The following is a 20,871-nucleotide window of genomic DNA, read 5'->3' on the forward strand; positions in this document are numbered from 1 at the left end:
TGATTTTCGCGCTTGATAGGAAGTGGATACTTAATCTTATCCAGCTTGACTATTTATGATAGTTTATTCTACGGAGATTGCCAAGATAACGCTGATTGTTTTCCTTACAACGAGCTGGGCATTGAATTCGACAACATTTGTTCGTGTTGTGACACGAGTGTCAAAGCATGTTATTCGACACGGAAGCCATGGAATCAAAATGGATGGTGTCAAAATAGTCTTCTTTAAGTCTTGTAAATCCTAGCACGCATTCATTATTTTAAACAAAAGAGGGGTGGGGTGGGTGGGCACGTCACATGCATCTTGGAGAGTGGGACCTTGGTATTCCGAGTTATTTATAACGCCCGAAAGCACGACAGCCTGCATCGCCGAGCACCCGAAGGCCGACAGCCTTTAACGCTAAGCACCCGATGGCACGGCAGCCTTCAACGTCGAGCACCTGAAGGCACGACTGCCTGCAACGCCGAGCACCCGAAGTTACGACAGCCTGCAACGCCGAGCACCCGAAGGCACGACAGTCTGCAACGCCGAGCACCCGAAGGCACGGCAGCCTGCAACGCCGAGCACCCGAAGGCACGGCAGCCTGCAACGCCGAGCACCCGAAGGCACGACGGCCAGTAATGCAGATCAGCAGAAACACGACAACCGGGGCGCGACTAGCCTCTGGCGCCCAAGCCATAGGCTAGTACTCGGGTACGCGAGTACTACGGTTCCAGCGCACCATGGATTGTGGGAAGAGTTTACCCAATATTCCACGCGCGCTTTGGACATGTGTGGTGCTAAAGTACGCTTAAAGTACACTTGCACTTTTTAAAAGTCTTTGGAAACGCATGCCTTGTACGGGGGTATAGTTTACGTACAGAATTTTAAGCTTGCTTTTTCTGCCCAAAAAAAGATAATTAAATAAAAGGTCCTGACCAAAAAAAAAGTTATAGCCCCTGCAGAGATTTGAACTCTGGTCCCCTGGTTTACAAGACCAGTGCTCTAACCACTGAGTTACAGAGGTAATTACACGTCTTTACAGATTATAAAATGACAGATAATAAAAGGAAGCATGCTTTTTCTTGTAAGTTGCTTTAGTGCCGAGTCTAGATCTCATGAAGTCACAGCGTCTATTTTTCCTAGCCCTCGTGTAGCCGCTGTAACTCGCGAATAATAGGAAATCTAAGCAACTACGACGGCGCGCACCCCCTTGTCGGCCAAAAAGTGGGTCATATTTCTTATTAAGGAATATTCAAATACAATGCTATTTCAATATGATACCTATGACAGCGCAGACCCCCCCCCCCCCCCCAATCCTGGGTATGCGCCTGCACTTTAACATTGAGTAAGTACACTGCTTACTGTGACGCTGTGCTCGCTGTGACGTAAGGTGAGGAATGTCGGGCTTTAGTTGTCATGGCTCTAAGCTAAAGTATCTATGACCAATTGGAGTCCGTGCCACGTAACGTAACTTACACTTTTAATTGTTAACTGAAACCAAACATATGTATTTATCTACCATGTATTTTCTGATAGCAAGCGAAAATTATTCTTATCGTTTAAAACACATAGTGTAATATTTTATATTTTTTATTTTATTACTTGTTCATCAGCTCATTATTATTTGTATAATTGAGCTAATACTTGACCCTTGTTTTAATTTTTGCGACCGGTTTTGCTCTTTGCGCTCGCCCGGTTTTGCTCTTTGCGCTCGCCCGGTTTTGCTCTTTGCGCTCGCCCGGTTTTGCTCTTTGCGCTCGCCCGGTTTTGCTCTTTGCGCTCGCCCGGTTTTGCTCTTTGCGCTCGCCCGGTTTTACTCTTTGCGCTCGCCCGGTTTTGCTCTTTGCGCTCGCCCGGTTTTGCTCTTTGCGCTCGCCCGGTTTTGCTCTTTGCGCTCGCCCGGTTTTGCTCTTTGCGCTCGCCCGGTTTTGCTCTTTGCGCTCGCCTGGTTTTGCTCTTTGCGCTCGCCCGGTTTTACTCTTTGCGCTCGCCCGGTTTTACTCTTTGCGCTCGCCCGGTTTTACTCTTTGCGCTCGCCCGGTTTTACTCTTGCGCTTGCCCGGTTTTACTCCTTGGGCTCGCCCGATTTTACTATCTGCGCTCACCCTGTTTTACTCTTTGCGCTCGCCCGGTTTTACTATCTGCGCTCGCCCTGTTTTGCTCTTTGCGCTCGCCAGCGTTCCCTAGCCCACTCTCCGCGTTCGACCGGTCTACAGTTTGACCTCTTCTAGTTCACAATTCTGTTCGTTTTCCTGTCCCGCTTCGCACGTTTTGTGCGCGGCTGATTCATTGGCATTTGTGATCCGTTCACAATTCACCACCTCCCTGTTTGACAGTGTTTGTATACTGAGTTCCATCCGTGGCACTGGGCGGGTGTCGGCGCTGTTTCGGTGATGGCCTTTATCGCCGTCGCTGCCCAACACGCCAATACTGTTTTTTCTTTGCTTCCTTTGGTAAACCCTTCTCAGGCTCTGGCGAAACCGCTGGCTGTAAATCGTGAAAATGATCGGGTTTACGCTGGAGTTGAGCAGCACTAAAGCCTCGGGAAGGCTATAAATAGGATCATTACTGTTCCACTGAGAAGCAAGCAGCATGTAAAGAATGAGATCCGAAGACCAGCAGACAACGTAAATGACTGTTACAATCAAAAGCATTTTCGTGACAGTTTTCCTGGTTTTCTCTACTGCCAGCTGCGTGGGTTGAATAGTCTGGGTGGACGACTTGAACCATAGCTTGTGGATGACAAGTCCGTACAGAATAGTCATTATCAGCAATGGAATTATGAGCAGGAAGACGAGAGTGAGGGTCGAAAACGCCCCCGCCGCCTCCAGATCCGCCCATTTCTCTGAACAAGAACCACTGTTGAGATCATACTCTACCACGAGAAACAACGGCAGCATGAACAAAGTGGCGTATAGCCAGCACGTTAACACAGTAATTTTAACCTTACGAAGGGTAAAGCGTTGACGAAACGGATACATAACCGCGTAAAATCGCTCAAGTGCAAGAACGACCAACGAGAAGCTTGAAGCCGCCGCGGCAATCCACGCCACGTTACCCCCCGTGACGAATTTGCACAGCCAATCAGCGTAAGGCTGGTGGAGACCCCGGAAGGCGTGGCGGAGCACGTGGCGTGGGAAGAAGAAGATGCCGACAAGGAGGTCCGCGAAGCTGAGATTAAGAACGACAAGGTCTCGCGTGTGACGCTTGAGTTGCGTGCTTGTCAGGATGATATAGCAGAGGAGAGAGTTGCCGATCACGTCCACGGCGAACAGCACGCTGAACAGCGCCACGACGAGCGCGTCTTTCAGTGGCAACATCTCCTACAATGTGCAGGTCACATATTATTGTCTATCTGTATATATGTATTGTATATATTATATTGTTACATATATTGTCTACATTGTACATAAATATGTATTATATATATTATATTGTTACATATATTGTCTATATTGTACATAAATATGTATTGTATATATTATACTGTTACATATATTATTTATATTGTATATATGTATTGTATATATATTGTTTTTCTGTACTGAGTTCGAGGAGCAGGTGCAAAATTGCCCTTTTGAAAAATAACATCACCTGGAAAGCATATCCAGCCCAAGGCAAAACTATGTTCGGGTTGGGGAAGGGGATGCGTGCTAGCATTACTTATAAAGCACATATTCTGTTACAAATCTACTTGACTCGATCCCGGGGGAGGGGCTTTATATAAGTACCGTATTAGCTGGAAAGCATATTAAGGCGATCGGTCTCAGTCGATTTGGTGCGCACACTATTATATCAATGCTCTAGTATAGTTATAACACCAAAAAGGAGGCAGAGCCGCTGTGATCGGGCATAGACAACCTAAATCTTGTAGTCGTCTCTTACGAATGTCATTTTTTGAAGACATTTTTTTAGCAATAGACCTATAGGATATATTAGAGATACCAACGCGAAAATTACATCAATATAACACAATGCCACTTTTTATGTATTAAAGGTTTAGTATTCTTGTATCATGCTCTTACTGTAATATTCCCGATGCCAGTTTTATGCGATAGATAAGCGGGTTTTACTATTCTTATCCGAGGAGTCCAAGCCGATCTATTCCCATCGCACGTTGAATCAATGAAGCTGTAAAGTTACCTGTACGTGACCATAATAATCATGAACTTTTACATCAGTTGGTTGTCAAGAATACTCAATAACAAGAGCCAATAAACGCGGTTGCTTTTAGTCCGACTATCCTATAATCTTCCACGGCGGTGACAATAATGCTCAATTATTGTGGGACTAACCATCGCACGTTAAGGATATAACTATGTAGTTGCAGATGGAACCCTGTTATTGATCAGTTGCGGCTATTTTAATTACGGATCCACAGGGAGCGCATCTTTTGCACAGTAAGTCCCTATTGTTGTCAACAACGACGGCTGAGGCAGAACAGAAAACTTTAACTCTAAAACTTTAAAGAGCCAAACGTGAAATGCACTCATACATTTCAGTCGGCGGCTTCCTCCTGAACAATGACGTAGAGAAGAAGCATTACTTAAGTTTTGTCTTCTTCTGTTCACTATTACTGTAGAGGCACAGCTTTCGGTTAATTTGTGACCTGCTTCTGTCTTATAAATGTAACTCATTTTATTGATACTAGTTTGGAATTTATCGCCAAGCGCAAAACATTTTTGTTCGGTAGATACAACAATGAATTGCTTCTAATAGCAAGAATGAAAAATGAAGATGTTCAATCTTTTATTCTTCTTAATTCCAGCCCGCCCCGGCAGATGATTATGCTTTTATGGTCATCATCATCTTCATCATTTAGCGTCACCATTCGATGCAGGCTTAGGAGATGATCTAATGAACTATTTTTACCGCCCCCTCTCCATCCTTCAATAACTATGCCTGGCTTACCTTTGTGATTTTCTATTGACATATATTTGGCCTCGTCTAACGCTGTTTCTACAACATCTCTATTCCGGGGCGCAGCCCGCTAATTGCAAGAGCTTGCCTATAATAGCTTTACACGTAGACATCAACCAGCAACTCGAGTTATTCATATACACTGCTGCGAAAAAAAAAGTCTCAGCACCAAGTGACAACCAGCGGGAGTAGTTAAACAGTATTCATTTTGTATAAGGCAGCTTAACAAATAACACATTGAGGAAAGCACAAACTAGGGCCCCTTAATAAACAAGCTTACCTGCTGGGTAAAGACACCAAAATACCGCAACCAGCTCACGAAGGACTTGACAACCGGACTTTTAGTATTATAGACGATTCCTGTCGCAGTCAGGTGAACTTACGAAACACCTTAGGAAAGCTCCCGGCCACGTTTTTGTTATGAAGATACTTACCGCTTAATAAAGTATGTTTTAGAAATTACTAGTGAGATATCTCTATGACAGAAAATAGCCCGGAGACCCTCGTGAAAATTATATCCTGTCACCGGTTTTCTTATGTTGACGCACAAAACGCGGTATTGACGCTTTCCTGTCGCACGATTCACGCATGTACAAACGCGTGTATTGGACCTGATAACGGACGTTTTTCACTTCATTTCGATTGCAGAAGATCAGATGCAATCTTCGTAAATAGACAGGGAAACAAACTAATTCGACTTGTTATAGCACGACTAATAGATTGGTATCTCGAAAATAGAAAACGGATGTGTTATGACTCTTATAGGTATATTTTCCTGTTTAGTGCCATTAACATCGACGAAGAATGGATTCTTTTCTTTAGAAAAATACCAAAGGGAGTGAGCCCTAGGGGATCTTGAATTTAGTATGTTTTGATTCTATATTAAAGTTTTAACTTGACTTAAAAGTCATAGAATGATAAAGGACGTGATGATGAACTCTTGAATCAATACTCTACAAAAATACAATTAGATCTATTAGTAAGATAAAAACACAACTCAACTACAAAATAAAACCGATGAAATATTCAAATATCTATATTTTTTTAATAGCGAGGTTACCATGGATACCAGCCAGGGGCCATCAGAGCATTTTTAGTTGTGAAGTAAATTCCCAAGGCCAGCCCTATTTTAAATGGTACTTTTGTATAACATAGGACGTTTAGATTTACGTGGGGGTTATAGGGCGCTTGATGCATTACAATCACTTCGACCTCGGAAAGTAGTCTTTTCTTACGAAACAAAATCGCCTAATTCGCGCACCTTCCTCCTCCCAGAAAGTCCTGGCTGCGTAAATTTTTCTATAAATACTCAATAAAACGGTTGAAGACAACATAAGATACATCTTGGCTGCCATTTTTAAGTCGCTATGTGTTAACAAATAAGGTCGTTTAACACGATCATTATTTTGACAAGCATGCGCAAAAAGCACCAAAACTTTGCATCCACTTGTGGAACAATTCACAACAATCTGACGACATCAAGAGTGCATTATTGATATTTTATGACTATCCTTATGTCCTTATGCCGAAACTGTTTATTTGAAACACATAATCCCTTTAACTCAATGTCCCTCCTCACCCAAATATTCCCAAGTAAAGTCCTTTTAGCTTTTTTATCCAATAAAGCGTGGAACGTTAACTGACCATTAGGCTAGCGATAAACCTCGTGAAGGAGAGACCGCAAAGCATGCTGGTACTCTCCTCGAAATTCCTTAGAGATGTATCGATTGTTGACGCTGATTGTTAACATACTGTTTGAATCGAGGAAGATCAATTAACCCTCATTGGTCAACTTCTCCTGACCCGACGGTCGTAAGGCCAGGAGTCGGATTCCATATAAGTAACCCCCTAGATTGACTGCAGAAAACACAGACACCCACCATATATAATACATATTTATGTACAAAATATAGACAATATATGTAACAATATTTTTTTTCCCAGAATTTTCATATTCGTGTTCGGAATTCTTATCATGACCCAAATGACTAATCTTTTCGATCTCCCTATCCTTTAAAGATGAAAAGGGAATATTTAGAAGTGATCATCAAATGAGTGATAAAAATGATCTCTTTAAAACCACTTGACATATGAAAGTTTCCTAAAATAATCATAATCTTTATCATTGTTCAATTGCTCTCTGCTACAGTGTTTTCTCTGTCGTGGCGAGCAAAAAAATATTAATAAAAATATTTAAATTAACTGTAATGTACACAATTATTATTATTATTATACTAATTGTTTAATAAGAGATTATCGACACTATTATCTCAGGCATGAATAAGCTGCAAAATGTTGGAAATAAAGTAAGAACAAATGCATTTTGTACTTCATTCAAGCACCTTAGTTGAACTCAATTTTTTCAAATACTCCCGGAGAGGGAGGGCACGTCCCTCGATAGCAAATTTCTCTTTCGTCTCTGTGAATTTATTTATTTTTCTCTGCACGATTTGAGTTTCCTTTCGTTTGTCTCTTGATGTCCACAGGGGAGCTAGATTTGCTATAATGACCAATTCAAAAACAAATGCGTGTTCTTTGTTTACTAGGGTCTCACGTTGATTTTCGCTTTTCGCGAAAAAAGCATATGCAGAAAAAAACATAAATGAATAAAAAGTCCTTCTTGCTTTTTATGTTGCTTAGCTGATTAATAAAACGATTAGCTTTGTCTTTTAATCAGATAATTTGAGTTCACAAGTAGCCTTTTGTTGAGTTGTGAAATTTAAACGTGTTGCTACAAAGTTTCCCCTATAATGTAATCGCAAAGTGAAATTTAATTGCTGCAATGAGATAAATAGAAAAGTATTCAAAATAATGGATGCCACAAAATAGTATTGTGATGTTAGCTGAAAACTAAATCCATTAATATCAATCCAATTTCAATTGTAAAAATCTTTTTTGTGGTTTATGCATTCAATTCATGATCAAAACAACGCGGCGACCTACACCAAAACATTTAAAAAGGGATGAGCTATGATCTTTACAAGACGCTCTCAAGAAAATTACATCAAGATATGTATCATTTTTAGAATTATTACGTTTATCCATTGTACTTGATCCCCAATAGTCGACTTATGATTGTTTTTCTTAAGAGCGCATCTGAGCATTTTGCAGACTATTTATAAAAACATTGATATTGTTTGGTGTAACGACTTAGGTACCCTTAGGTTCTCTTCCATTTTGTAAGACGTTGGGCTGCTTGGAACACTGTCGATCCCAACAAGCTTGACTGGCAATCTACACTTACTCTACTTACCTTTCAAAGGTTTTAAAAACCCTCTGGCAGTGCTCTCAGATTATAGTTCACTTGTAAAGGAGCACGTCTTTTGGGTTTTTGCTTTAGCGAAGCTTTTCTTGAAATTCACCCAGTTCGTGAATAGGCTCGCCCAATCTGTGGGGAGACTGAGGTGATATGTCATGTCGCACGTGCGCATGCGTATAAACGTTTTCATCAAGGCTTTGATAAGAGAGCATAAATAGATGGGAATTGCCATGGCGCGCGCTTTTATGCTCTCTTATTTTTTATAACGTCTAGTCAACTATAAAATGCTATTTCTGTTGGCCCTTCAGTATGGTTCTTTATATGTTATTTTGTGTTAAAAACAAAAACAAAAAATGAATATTCTCGGAACTAATAGAAGTAGAAGCACATTTTTTTTGTCTAAATTTAATTTGTTACTTCATTATTATAAATGCAGAGATATTAATTGAAACAAAACACAGCTCTTCCTCCATGAGTCGATCTTCGCATAACGATTGCACTGTCGAATTAGCTCAGTGTCTCAAGGTAAAAATTGCTCTTTATGTTTCGAAGGAGGAGTGTATAAGTTCGGGTCTTCTGATAACGGTATCGCTATCAGTCAGCCGTGGGAAGGTCCACCTGTAGCTTACAAATCATCAGCCATCATCAGGGCTAGGTACCAGGTCCTTGTAGAGCTTGGTGAGGTAAGATACCTCGCGAGCTGCCTGGGGAAAGGTCGGCATTTGCACAATGCTCACTATGCGATTAAGTTTTCATGTACTGCACCCCCAAATGCAAACTGGAATATGTGGTTTGCATGCAAAATGATTACTCTAAACTTTTAGACTTTAAAAGTGGTATTATATATATGGATCAAAAGTTCATAGCAAAATTCTCTAAATCGCATAAGTTTACAAGAGGAGGAAAAAAAATAAATAGTGTTAACTTCACATTGAAAACCGCGCCAAACGTTTGATGTTAGTGCTTTTCTAAGCTCGTTTGACGGTCAATCATTTTAATATTTCAGTTGCAGGGGAGGCGGACGGGAGGGGCAGGGGTGGGGGGGCGCTTGCCCCCACTTTTCTTAGCGGGTGTCGAATTGATGCCAAGTTTTTTTAAAAGTCCACTTAAAAAAAAACGCAAAATTGTCGAGCCACAAGCTATTGGATATTCAAACAATCAAAATGTGTCCATGTTGAGCTTCAATTGTGGCTGATAAGATTGAAGGTAATGTGTATGTGTGGCCATTGTTATTTAAATTGTCGCCTAAATTTTGCATAAGTCCCTAATTGAGCTGTTAATATATAATTGAATAAATTTAATTTGGGTTTAATTTAAGGGGCTCCTAAAGTCACGCGATGATGTCATATCATGGGATATTAATTTCTCAACTATACATATTTTGAACGATACTTTTTCCTAGAGAGCAAATGGCATCAACGATTGAACATGACAAGTTATTTATGCATTTTGGTTCATCTTGACCCCCTGCTGTCTTTCGAAATACTATTAATCTGCTTATCATCGAAGTTCTTTTAGAAAAAACTTATAAGAAAAGGTCGTATTCTCTGTATCTTGCACTTGTGAAGAAAATACCAATACAACCACCTAAAACTAACTTAAGCTAATTTCATATCGCATTGTGGTACGTTCGATAGTTTCGCCCAGCCAACTCTTTGATTATAACATAAACATATACATAAACATAAACGCAATAGAATCACTCATTATTCTATATTCTTACTTAAACGATGGGGCCCTATCGTATTGCTACCTCATACTAGACTATTTGATTTCGTGTCTTACAAAAAAAACGTTAAACACACCAAGTTTGAAGCATGGTTGTCATCGCAACATGATGATTAGAGCAGCAAATGAAGGTCGTAATATAATATCTAATTCTGTGTAAATGTGAAAGCACGGTTCTCTTTGTCATCAAAGATGACAAAGTTTTACAAGCCCTTTTGACTAGCCCGTGTATCTGTATTACTATTCACAGATTAACATGTTAAATTTGGTCCAAATTATTCAATTGACTCCAGCCATTAGAACGGGCTTTTTCTTAACGCAGAATTTTTGCTTTTTGTTAAGTGAATTTTGTTGCATGAAATATAACGAGAAAAAACAAAGCAGGCTTACCTTTGGCCAATAAGAGAAATGGCGGAACAAGTAGAAGAGCCAAGATCCATAAACTCTATCGTACAATAACAATGAGCAAGGCCAAAACTCAGCTCAAAATTACTGAAGCGAAAAAAATAAATACTCACTCGACTAAGGCTAAGTTCAAACGTCGTATTATCCATGAGCCGCATTCAATGCAAATGCATGCAAAAGAATCAAGTCGATTGTTTCCGGCCCGTACCAAGGAATTTTCTTGGGTGGGGGGTGGGGGACGAAACCCAAAAAAAAGTGGACCTAATTTTTCCGGGGAGGAGGGGGAGGGATTTCTCTGATAAAAATCTTACCACCTCCGAAAGAACAAAAAGGCTGCCTTTGCAGTATCTCCACGTGACGTTTATTGTCGGATTTGGCCACATACCAGCGTGATCTAGGTAATGATTTTTAGTTTCGTCTACGAATAGCACGTCTATTGAGCACCGGAAGTGTACTTTTGGCCGTCGTGTGTGTGTGTGTTTGTGTGTGTGTGTGTGTGTGGGGGGGGGGGGGGGGGGGGGGGGGGGGGGGGGGGGGGGAAGGACGGGCTTGCGTTTGATCTTTGATCTGATTTGCGTTTCACAGCGCAGAGGTCCCCGTTCTCAACAAACCGTGAGCCATAAGGCGTACATCGCCTTTATCATTATTTTATTCTTTATGCTTTACACGTGCTTCTATTAGTTTATGTGAAATTATGATCTTTTAAGCACAAAGTAGCCAACAGTCTGACATCATCATTTTGACAGAACTAAGTATTCTTTCTCCACCATTACCCGTGTTTGATACAGCTTTTTGCTTGGTGCCACTAAGAAACAACATTGGTTAGCGGGAAGGAGTTTTAGAGGATTATATGTGGCAGGTAAGGTAATCAAGGTAAAGCAGGTAATCAAGTGGCATTATATGCGATCCTCCATGGTTTTATCCTAAGTGAGCAGACAAATTTTTGACATAAGGTCTTCAATTTAAATTCTAACTGCCTTATACGAAGTCACGTGCTACTTTCACGTCCTCATTGCTGTTGTCCTATGGTTCACAAGACTAAAGGTAAAACTCGTTGTTATATCAAAAGTGCCCTAATAAGGCGGCCAAACTCCAACGTTACTTTAAAACATTACTGGGAGCCCATCTCGCCCATAAGATAGGCCGTGTCATCATCTACCGGACGGTATCCGGACGCTCTTGTCCGGTATTTATGGGCCCACCAAGCGATGACGGCAACACCGAGTACACATGCGATGACCCCAAGGGACACCACCCCGTAGCTGATACGTTTGGGAGATTCTCCCTTCTTCTTATGGCTTGCTGCTCCCTCAACAGACTGATAAAGAAAGACGGTGTTTAGGCTCCAGCATTGACTAGAGAGGCGTGGAGGAGATGGGGAGGGGGGGACACGGATGCAGACTTACAGCGTAAGAGTGTGCGTAATTATGGTGAAGGATGCATTAAGGGGGGGGGGGGGGTAGACTGACAACGGAGGGGGAGGTAAGTAATGAGATGCAGCAGGATGTAACGATACTGTGCATGGGTGAGAGGGGACGGGGTGGCTGCGACTCGAGTAGGAGGATTCTTGTGCGCACTGAAGCTTGTCTTTGCCAAGTTGGTCGACTAGTCTATGTCTGATTCCCGCATCCTTATTTGCTTACTTTATAACACTGTCAATGTAGCCATACTAACGCGAGTCGCACCGTAAAACTCTCTTCACTGTGCAAAACAAAACTGGGGTTTGTTGAATCCTCCAAACCCACTCTACCTATAAGGACATGACTTACCGAGTCTTGGGGCACGGCAGGCTCTCCCCCCGCTAACTTCCGCTCTTCACCGCTATCAGCAAAATGCTTTTGCTCAAAAATTCCTAGAACTGGGGGCTCCGTAGGCTCTGTAGGCTCTAGCGGTTCGGTCGGCTCTGGAGGTGGCTGTCGAGTAGTTGGAGAAACAGTAGTTGGTTTTGTCGACGGAGTTGGAAGAGTGGCTGTCGTTTGTTGGGTTGTGGTTGGCTGTTTTGTTGACGGAAGAGTGGCTGTCGTTTGTTGGGTTGTGGTTGGCTGTTTTGTTGACGGAAAAGTGGTTGTCGTTAGTTGGGGTGTGGTTGGCTGTTTTGTTGACGGAAGGGTGGTTGTCGTTTGTTGGGTTGTGGTTGGCTGTTTTGTTGACGGAAGGGTGGTTGTCGTTTGTTGGGTTGTGGTTGGCTGTTTTGTTGACGGAATGGTGGTTGTCGTTTGTTGGGTTGTGGTTGGCTGTTTTGTTGACGGAAGGGTGGTTGTCGTTTGTTGGTTAGTTGTTGGCTGCCTTGTTGACGGAAGATTAGTTGTCGTTTGTTGGGTTGTAGGCTGTTTTGTCGTAGTTAGCGCTGTGCTCGGCTGTTTCGTTGAAGGGGAGGCAACACCAGAGGTAGAATGATGTTCTGTGCTATGTTGCATTGGCAATGAGGGTCCTGAAACCTGCGTTGCTGTGCTTGGCTGCCTAGATGTCGCCTCAGTGTTTATACTTGAAGTCGCGGTTTCTCTTGTTGATGTACGCCCTTCAGTTGAAGAGCCCCTTGGTGCAGCTGTGCTTGTTTGTGCAATTGTGGATGCAGTGCTGGTTGTTTCTTCTGATGTTGGCTGTACTGTAAAAGGCATGCTATTTGCTGTCGAAGGTACGCTTGTAGCCTGTCCTGTTGACGCCGGAGTGCTTAATTCGGGCGCTGAGGATGGCATACACATTTATACATTGAGTAGTTGGTATTTACAGTGGAGACAGACACCCTCCTGACATACCTTTGTTATTGCTTACAATTAAAAATGCAACCATTTATAGCTGACATACAACTTGAAAACAATTACCGTAATTGCTCGAATAAGCGCGTTCTTTTAATGTGCCGCGCCAAGTTCAAATACATGCAAAACCAAGTCGTTGTATTTCTATTGGAACGGTCAATAATAAAACGGCGTTTGACCTTGAATAACTTTTCTGACAAAATTGCATCATAAGAAGAGCGAGCAAACCCCTCAAATATGCATATTGGGACAGGTTCTCACCAGTCTTCTTGACGCAGGACTCGTTTCTATGATCGTGAGTATAGTGGCAAGCGTCGTTACAGTAGTCAGCCTAGAGGTACAAAACACACCAAAGACAGAAATTAATCATCGGATGCCAAAGGCGAAGATGCCAAAGGCGAAGAAAGGGAAAGAGAGCCTTGAAAACAAGTCTCGTGGAAAACAAGAAAGTGTGCAGATTACATGTAGTGTTCTATAAACAACAGTGCGTTTGCTAAACCATCAATTGCGCATGACATTTGCGCATGACATCATGTCATGTGTAGCCACGATACTGGTAGAGATTCTATGGTTCTCTCAATATCGAACGCATGGCCAAGAGAACCATAAATGGAGTTCAGCTTAATAGCTTTGGTTTCTTTTTTAGAAAACATAGGACGTGGCTCCTTTAGGGATTGGTGCAGGATATATATATATATATTTGGTGCAGGATATATATATTATATATTTTGCAGGATCTTTTTTAAAAATCATCCACCTCACCCCCTCAAATGTCAAATGGTCTGCACCTTAGCAGCAAAACGATGTGAATGCAAAATATTATGCTTGAAGCATAATATTGAGAAACTCTTAAATAGGTTAAGGTTTTAAGAAAACAAAAAAACCTACGATGATTCTATTATTGTACGTCCCTCCATCAACGTAGCATGCCTCGGGCCCAGTCCAACCCCACCAGCACAGGCAGCGACCATCGCTGAGGCATTTGCCGTGATACACACCTAGCAACAACATTAAGGGGCTTTAGAATTAGGCTATACAACACTTAGTCATACATATGTCCTTTCAAGTCCGTGAACCCGTATGTTGCGGGTGTTAGAAACGCCCCTGAGTAACATTGTTAGCAAGATATATCAAGAAAACAAAAGGAACGCGTTCAGGAGTTCAGGATTACCTTATCGCCCTACTAAAAAAAATCCCCAAAAATGAGGGTAGTAGGGGGAGGGGGTGGAGGTTGGGGGGGGACTGTCTAGGCTTCTACTTAAAATAATGACAGACCACGTGGTGTTAACGTGAATCACTCACCAGCGCCACACTGCTTATCGCAAGGGATGCTGGGCGTGGAGTTCGATGGCACGCTACAGGTCTTGGGTACAGGGATCCTAGCGCACGAGGCGTTCACGTGATCATGTGTGTAATGACAAGGCTCGTTACAATACAGCGCCTTAACAAACAATAAGCCATTAGTTGATGTGCTCTTTCTAAACAACAGATAACTTGCACAAAGCAGGTAATCAAGGTGATCATGTGACTGGTGGCAAACTCGCGTTTGTACTCTAAGCTTTTGGTGGTATAGTGCCAGAGGCAATAACACAAGTAATATAAATATATGACCATCATCCACGTCGATTATCACGGAGTGTGCTGTCTTTAAAAAACATACAAAAACAAAGATGAGGGGGTTGAAAAAACAAAAAGACAGTTTACTGAAATTTGCCCTAAAGATCTCCCACTGGTCATGCACTATAAGGCTTTTTCAGGAGGATACAAATGTCCAAAAATATCTACCTCAATCCTATTTGTCAGGCTTCCTGTGGTGATGTACGTTGCGTTAGGCCCAGTCCATCCCCACCAACAGAGACACAGGCCATCTGGCCGACATGTACCCTGACCAAATCGTGTGCAGCGTGGATCACATTCTGTTTATTAACGCAACGTGAGCAATGGAAAAATAGAGTTGCAAGGGCCTGCCTTTTAAAACATTGGGGATACGTTATCATTCCGTCGGAAACACGAGAAGAGTAACTCACTCAATTGCTCGAATAAGCGAGGAGGGGCAGGCGAGGCGTTCATTCGGGGGGGGGGGGGGGGGGCACAACTCAAAATCCGTTTTATCCGTTTTTTGTTTATTGATAAAAGTGGTTTCAGTTTTCTTAACAATATGAATTTCTCTCATTTAACCATAGCACAACAAGCTTTCAATGATTAAATGTTGTGGCGGGCAGTACTGTCAGTTTTTGTTAAACTTTCCTTCTAACGCACAGTGCCCCTTGTCATCGGAGTCTTTAAAGTGCAACACTTTTAGGTGAGCCGCTTAAATCATCATTTTTCCCTGTTAGGTGAGGCGCTTAAATCATCATTTTTCCCTGTTAGGTGAGCCGCTTAAATCATCATTTTTCCCTGTTAGGTGAGGCGCTTATTTATATTTTCCTCAGGTGAGGCGATTATTCGGGGGATGGGCTTTTTCTAGCAGTTAGAAAAGTACTTTTCTAGCTGGCCACTTACGTTTCTGTACTTTTGTAGGCTGTGTTGATGATGCTGTTGACCCTGTATGTGGTGTAGTAGAAGCAACTCCAGGTGTACTTGAAGGTGCTGTCGAAGTTGTCATGGCTGCAATAAGGGACTTGCTTTTAAAACTCTATCTACATACAATTACAGTAGGAATACATGTCTGTAACTAGAAAATCAGGCGGGAAAGCCCAAGTCATTCCCACTTTTTGTTAGGCAAAAAGTCTACACAATCTTCTGGGTTGTAGAACAAGAGGTTACACTCCCTCCCACTAGATACTGTCCTGTCAATAGATCGGACGGTGATTGCGGGCTTACTTCCATATTCTGTTGATTAGTAGTCCTGATACGCACACAAATGGGGTCATTCCACGGCATATCGATCAAAATTCACAAGATGTAACAAGAAGGTAAGAGTCATGTTCACACACTTTTGGACTGTTCTGCGCATGCGCCGACCGACAGCACGCGAATAATAACGTTTTGGGTAACGCACAAAAAAGCGGTTACACTGATTGAATATTTTTTTCTAAAAAAATCTTCGGCCGACTTTTTTTTTGTTAATAGCGAAAATAAAATGCCAGCTCGATCGCAAAATATCCATCAGTACACGACTGGTACAAAATCGTGTTTTGCTCAAAGGTAAATCCGAAAGATCCAAGTCCAATACAGACAGTTTGTACTAAGGCAATGCCTCTCTGCTCATGTGAAGGGATGATTCCCCTTTCGTTGGTAGCTAAGAATTGAAGACGATTAATTTTATGTATTGGATAGAAAAAGTTTTTAGGTGGATCTAGTACCTATTACAAGAGCTGAGGATGAAAATGAGGATGAAGCATTTAACAGCTTGGAACAATATGGCGGACCAGTTGCTATCATAGCCAGTTTTTTGTTTGTAATAAAACAGCGCGGCGGTCAGGCTTACAAAAAAAAATAACAACTTTTTGTAGTAATATGCACGTGCGCGATAGAATAAGGGACCTCATTCAGGAGACAAAAGCGGAAGGCGGCTAAATGTGATTGGTGTTCAGTATGATGACATCACCATGCTACCATGGCTAAATACCAATTCCCAAGAGACTCAGGCGTAGGAAAGACCCCGATATTTCTCACTCTTCATCTCAGCGAGCTGTGCGTGGCGTAACCAACTAAGACAGGGCTGGGATCCTGGTTATTGCCTCCCCATTAATGCACGGGTACCTCAGGTTCCTTTGTGTTGTTACATTTTCCATGTAACACTACGGAAATGCTCGTAGTATTAGGCCAATGCTCCTATTTTTTTATATGTTTCAAATAACCTGAGAACAAGCGTCTCTGTGACCAAAGGACGCGCAAAAAAATGTGTGTGCGCATTTTTTGTAAGGATTTATTCCATAATCGTTGGAAAAACGCGTTAGAGGAGTGAAATAAATATTTATGCCAAACGTGTTCTGTGATTAGTACAGAAATAGTTGCATGGCAGAAAAGATATGTATGTACCCTAATACTTCAATTTTTACAAAAATATAGCATACACCCAGGGGACAGGAAGGCAGCGAGTGATTCCAGATTTTCCATTTACGCCTCAATCCTCTTCCAATAACAGGGGGATTTGGAGATTCTTTGTTGATGCGGTCCTTCAGTGCCGATTATACGAAAATCATTCAAACTTGAAGAGCCCATGTTGATATGCATCATGGAATGACCCAATTACAACAAATACTCGAAGCTTTTTACTGATAAAAGGACAAAAAGCAATAAAATTAGAGCTCAGTGAAAAACCTTTGAATGTGGCACATCTAGCATTTCTATAATCATGGGTGTAGTGGCATGCTTTCCCACAGAAGTCAGCCTGAAACAAAACGAAAACTATAAGTGACTGACTCATTTGCTGCTGTGCTGTGTCCCCCTGGCCATCCCCCCTCTGGCCCTTCCCTAGGGCCAACCATGGTGTGATATTCCACCTCTGGCCCCTCCCTAGGGCCAATCATGGTGTGATATTCCCCCTCTGGCCCCTCCCTAGGGCCAACCATGGTGTGATATTCCACCTCTGGCCCCTCCCTAGGGCCAACCATGGTGTGATATTCCACTTCTGGCCAATCCCTAGGTCCAACCATGGTGTGATATTCTCCCTCTGGCCCCTCCCTAGGGCCAACCATGGTGTGATATTCCCCCTCTGGCCCCTCCCTAGGGCCAACCATGGTGTGATATTCCCCCTCTGGCCCCTCCCTAGGGCCAATCATGGTGTGATATTCCACCTCTGGCCCTTCCCTAGGGCCAACCATGGTGTGATATTCCCCCTCTGGCCCCTCCCTAGGGCCAACCATGGTGTGATATTCCCCCTCTGGCCCCTCCCCTAGGGCCAACCATGGTGTGATATTCCACCTCTGGCCCCTCCCTAGGGCCAACCATGGTGTGATATTCCCCCTCTGGCTCCTCCCTAGGGCCAACCATGGTGTGATATTCCACCTCTGGCCCCTCCCTAGGGCGAACCATGGTGTGATATTCCACCTCCGGCCCCTCCCTAGGGCCAATCATGGTGTGATATTCCCCCTCTGGCCCTTCCCTAGGGCCAACCATGGTGTGATATTCCCCCTCTGGCCCCTCCCTAGGGCCAACCATGGTGTGATATTCCCCCTCTGGCCCCTCCCTAGGGCCAACCATGGTGTGATATTCCACCTCTGGCCCCTCCCTAGGGCCAACAATGGTGTGATATTCCCCCTCTGGCCCCTCCCTAGGGCCAACCATGGTATGATATTCCACCTCTGGCCCCTCCCTAGGGCCAACCATGGTGTGATATTCCACCTCTGGCCCCTCCCTAGGGCCAACCATGGTGTGATATTCCCCCTCTGGCCCCTCCCAAGGACTAGCCATGGTGCTCATTTGGTGGAAAGTCTCAGAAGCTTCGCTGAGTTAACTGATAAGAATTGTGTTTCTAAGGGCTACTCAAACCACACCTACTAATTCAATAATGATAAGGGGTACTCTAATCACACCTACTAATTCAATAATGATAAGGGGTACTCTAATCACACCTACTAATTCAATAATGATAAGGGATACTCTAATAACACCTACTAATTCAATCATGAAGCACATTTTATTCTGTTATTTTAGGGTACTTATTATATTGCCCCTTTTATGGTGGAGTTATGTTAATGATGGAGTTATGTTTATGGTGGAGTTATGTTTATGGTGGAGTTTATGGTGGAGTTATGTTAATGTTATGTTCATACCAGTATCCTGTTGTTATACACTCCACCATTAACATAACAGGAGTTGGGTCCAGTCCAACCCCACCAGCACAGGCAGCGACCATTGCTGAGGCATTTCCCACGATACACAGCTATCAAAGAAGACAAAAATGTGGCTATACATTTTGATTGATATGTCTTTTTAAAATGTTGGACTATTAACAGGGGCTTTCTGGACCGCTTGCAGCCTGCCTCAGCTTATTTTACAAATAGAGTGGAATAGATAACAATAGATGGCAAGGGGTCAAAGAATTGGTGATGTGGAAGGAGGGTGCTCATCTATACCCCTACCCCCTCTCACACAGCCTACAGGCATGTCACATCTACATCATGTCCTTCATGTGAGAAATAAAGCTGATACCATTTCATATGCACTAATACCTTGTCCACACTTGGGATGGCAGCCAGATGCTTGGCCCTGGGTAGTTGGTACACTGCACTGTGCTGCCGCAGGTGCCATTGGGGTTGTCATATACATGGTTGTTGAGGGTGCAGTAGTTGGGATCTTTCCACATTTTGGATTGCTATAAAGGTGATTATACTGGCATGATATCGTGCAGAAGTCAGCCTGTCAAAAAAATGGGATAATCTAATGTACTTGGTTAACAAATTTCTTGCCTGCTTGCAGGCATTTACTAGTTTGTAAGCCATGATTACAATCAACTAACTATACTACAAAATTAGTATATAGGTGGGTGCCTTGGGGCAGTGAAAAAGAGGCGTATGGATACCCCTCAACTGACGAAAGGCTCTGTTTGTTTTTGCATTAATATCTATGCCTATGCACACACCTGGGCACACCCTCTGTCTGTCTGTCTGTCTGTCTGTCTGTCTGTCTGTCTGTCTGTCTGTCTGTCTGTCTGTCTGTCTGTCTGTCTGCTTGCCTGTTTCTCTGATTGCCTCTCATTCTCCTATTTTTACACCAGCTCAATGGTAGAATTTATAGTTATTAGTTTACTCACCACTATTTTTCTGTTTTTCCCCCCTGATGATGTGACATACACGGCGTTGGGCCCTGTAAAACCCCAGTAGCACAAACAACGACCATTTGCCAAGCATTTGCTACTATTTAAGCCGCAAAAATGACTACAGATAACAGCTACAAAAATGAAATAAATTTAATTTAGTACTGGCAGTACAGTTTAAGCAGAGAAAAAAAGCAATATATATAAAAGCTAATGAGTGAATAAAACTTACCAAAGCTATAATTGACAAAGAGAGCCAACAGAACCAAGCTGTAAACTGCCCTTTTCATGCTTAACTATCAAAACAAGCACAAATGACACTTTAAAGTCTTGAAAGTCAACTCAAAGAATAGCTTGAACATCAATGCAGTTCCGCCTTAAAACACGAATAACAAAAACAACAAATAAATTAACGTCTTATAACACAACAAAGGCTTGGTGCAAATCAAACTGGAAAAAATAACCCAAGTGAACATAATATTTTACTGTCATACTTATACAGGAATATCCAGCAACAAACTGGAACACAATTAAAGGAGATGTTAGTTTGATTATTTTGTTCACAGCCTCGATAACCTACCGCTATTTGCAAGAGCTCAGTTAAAGAAGTTGAATTGTTTTGCTCTTTTTATGACAGAGTTGATTACAAGATGGAAATATTTCCGTTATCGTTTTCCATAAGCAACAAAATGGACCGAGAATAACATCGACAGTGAAACTGCTATAGTGATCCTGTGATCGCATTCCGTGTGACGTAAGAGTGAGGATGAAACTCGACCCTTTCGGATTAAATTCCAAAGTCGATAAAAAAAGGTTCCATGTCCAGACAAGAAACGTTCATACACAAATCTGCTTTTAAAAGGGAAAGAAGCAAACAGGGAATCCGCGGAAGAAAATACCCTTGAAAATTAGATTCCACATCTCTATGGCACATTGTAGCAACATTGTACTTATCTTTCCAGTCAAATCTATATTTTGAGGGAGGGGAGAGAAGTGAAAAAACTTGCCCTAGGTTGGAAATAATATACCGAGAAAAGACATTCCCTTGTTCAATCCTATTTTTAAATCGCCATAAAGTATATTATTTAAGAATTTATTAAGTTTATTTTTCAAGAATT

The 20,871-nt window shown here is 42.4% G+C and overlaps 2 protein-coding genes and 1 non-coding gene across 9 annotated transcripts; all 3 read right to left on the reverse strand.

The window, feature by feature from the left end:
* Nucleotides 1-933: 933 nt before the first annotated feature.
* Trnat-ugu lies at nucleotides 934-1,006 on the reverse strand. Its single transcript has one exon. It is a non-coding gene; the product is annotated as a tRNA-Thr (tRNA).
* Nucleotides 1,007-1,445: 439 nt separating this feature from the next.
* Nucleotides 1,446-10,560, reverse strand: LOC5509817 (neuropeptide FF receptor 2). Of its 5 annotated transcripts, none has more exons than XM_032378801.2 (3): nucleotides 10,280-10,538; nucleotides 8,156-8,290; nucleotides 1,446-3,305 (listed from the first exon to the last, which is right to left on the reverse strand). In XM_032378801.2, the coding sequence occupies exon 3, from the start codon at nucleotides 3,300-3,302 to the stop codon at nucleotides 2,193-2,195; it is 1,110 nt and encodes a 369-aa protein (XP_032234692.1). In that variant the 5' UTR covers nucleotides 3,303-3,305; nucleotides 8,156-8,290; nucleotides 10,280-10,538; the 3' UTR covers nucleotides 1,446-2,192. The 5 variants fall into 5 exon arrangements, 4 of the variants coding, with proteins under 4 accessions (XP_032234692.1, XP_032234693.1, XP_048584413.1 ...); XM_032378802.2 differs by having other exon boundaries at nucleotides 8,156-8,301; XM_048728456.1 differs by lacking the exon at nucleotides 8,156-8,290 and having other exon boundaries at nucleotides 10,280-10,539.
* A 365-nt stretch (nucleotides 10,561-10,925) lies between these two features.
* On the reverse strand, nucleotides 10,926-20,659 carry LOC5509816 (mucin-2). 3 transcript variants are annotated; one of them, XM_032378808.2, is made up of 14 exons: nucleotides 20,334-20,656; nucleotides 19,986-20,049; nucleotides 19,751-19,887; nucleotides 19,170-19,356; nucleotides 18,771-18,880; nucleotides 17,317-17,386; nucleotides 15,553-15,657; nucleotides 14,836-14,966; nucleotides 14,353-14,491; nucleotides 13,939-14,048; nucleotides 13,312-13,381; nucleotides 12,733-12,977; nucleotides 12,064-12,207; nucleotides 10,926-11,612 (listed from the first exon to the last, which is right to left on the reverse strand). In XM_032378808.2, exons 2-14 carry the CDS (start codon nucleotides 20,041-20,043, stop codon nucleotides 11,406-11,408), a joined length of 1,713 nt encoding a protein of 570 aa, XP_032234699.1. In that variant the 5' UTR covers nucleotides 20,044-20,049; nucleotides 20,334-20,656; the 3' UTR covers nucleotides 10,926-11,405. The 3 variants fall into 3 exon arrangements, with proteins under 3 accessions (XP_032234699.1, XP_048585575.1, XP_048585580.1); XM_048729618.1 differs by having other exon boundaries at nucleotides 12,064-12,977; nucleotides 20,334-20,659; XM_048729623.1 differs by having other exon boundaries at nucleotides 12,064-12,977; nucleotides 19,986-20,129; nucleotides 20,334-20,659.
* Between the last annotated feature and the right edge of the window lie 212 nt (nucleotides 20,660-20,871).

This window comes from Nematostella vectensis, chromosome 1 (genome assembly GCF_932526225.1).
Source record: "Nematostella vectensis chromosome 1, jaNemVect1.1, whole genome shotgun sequence".
NCBI classification, from domain to species: Eukaryota; Metazoa; Cnidaria; class Anthozoa; order Actiniaria; family Edwardsiidae; genus Nematostella; species Nematostella vectensis.

What these genes read in the sequence shown, in the direction of transcription:
- LOC5509816 (XM_048729618.1), bottom strand. Translation starts at nt 20,043, where the DNA reads ATGAAAAGGGCAGTTTACAGCTTGGTTCTGTTGGCTCTCTTTGTCAAT. An exon ending in CGATAAGCAGTGTGGCGCTG is followed by an intron (nt 14,049 to 14,352) that starts GTGAGTGATTCA and finishes TGTTGTTGCTAG; the next exon opens with GTGTGTATCACGGCAAATGC. An exon ending in CGTACAATAATAGAATCATC is followed by an intron (nt 13,382 to 13,938) that starts GTAGGTTTTTTT and finishes TTGTACCTCTAG; the next exon opens with GCTGACTACTGTAACGACGC.
- LOC5509817 (XM_048728456.1), bottom strand. Translation starts at nt 3,302, where the DNA reads ATGTTGCCACTGAAAGACGCGCTCGTCGTGGCGCTGTTCAGCGTGCTG.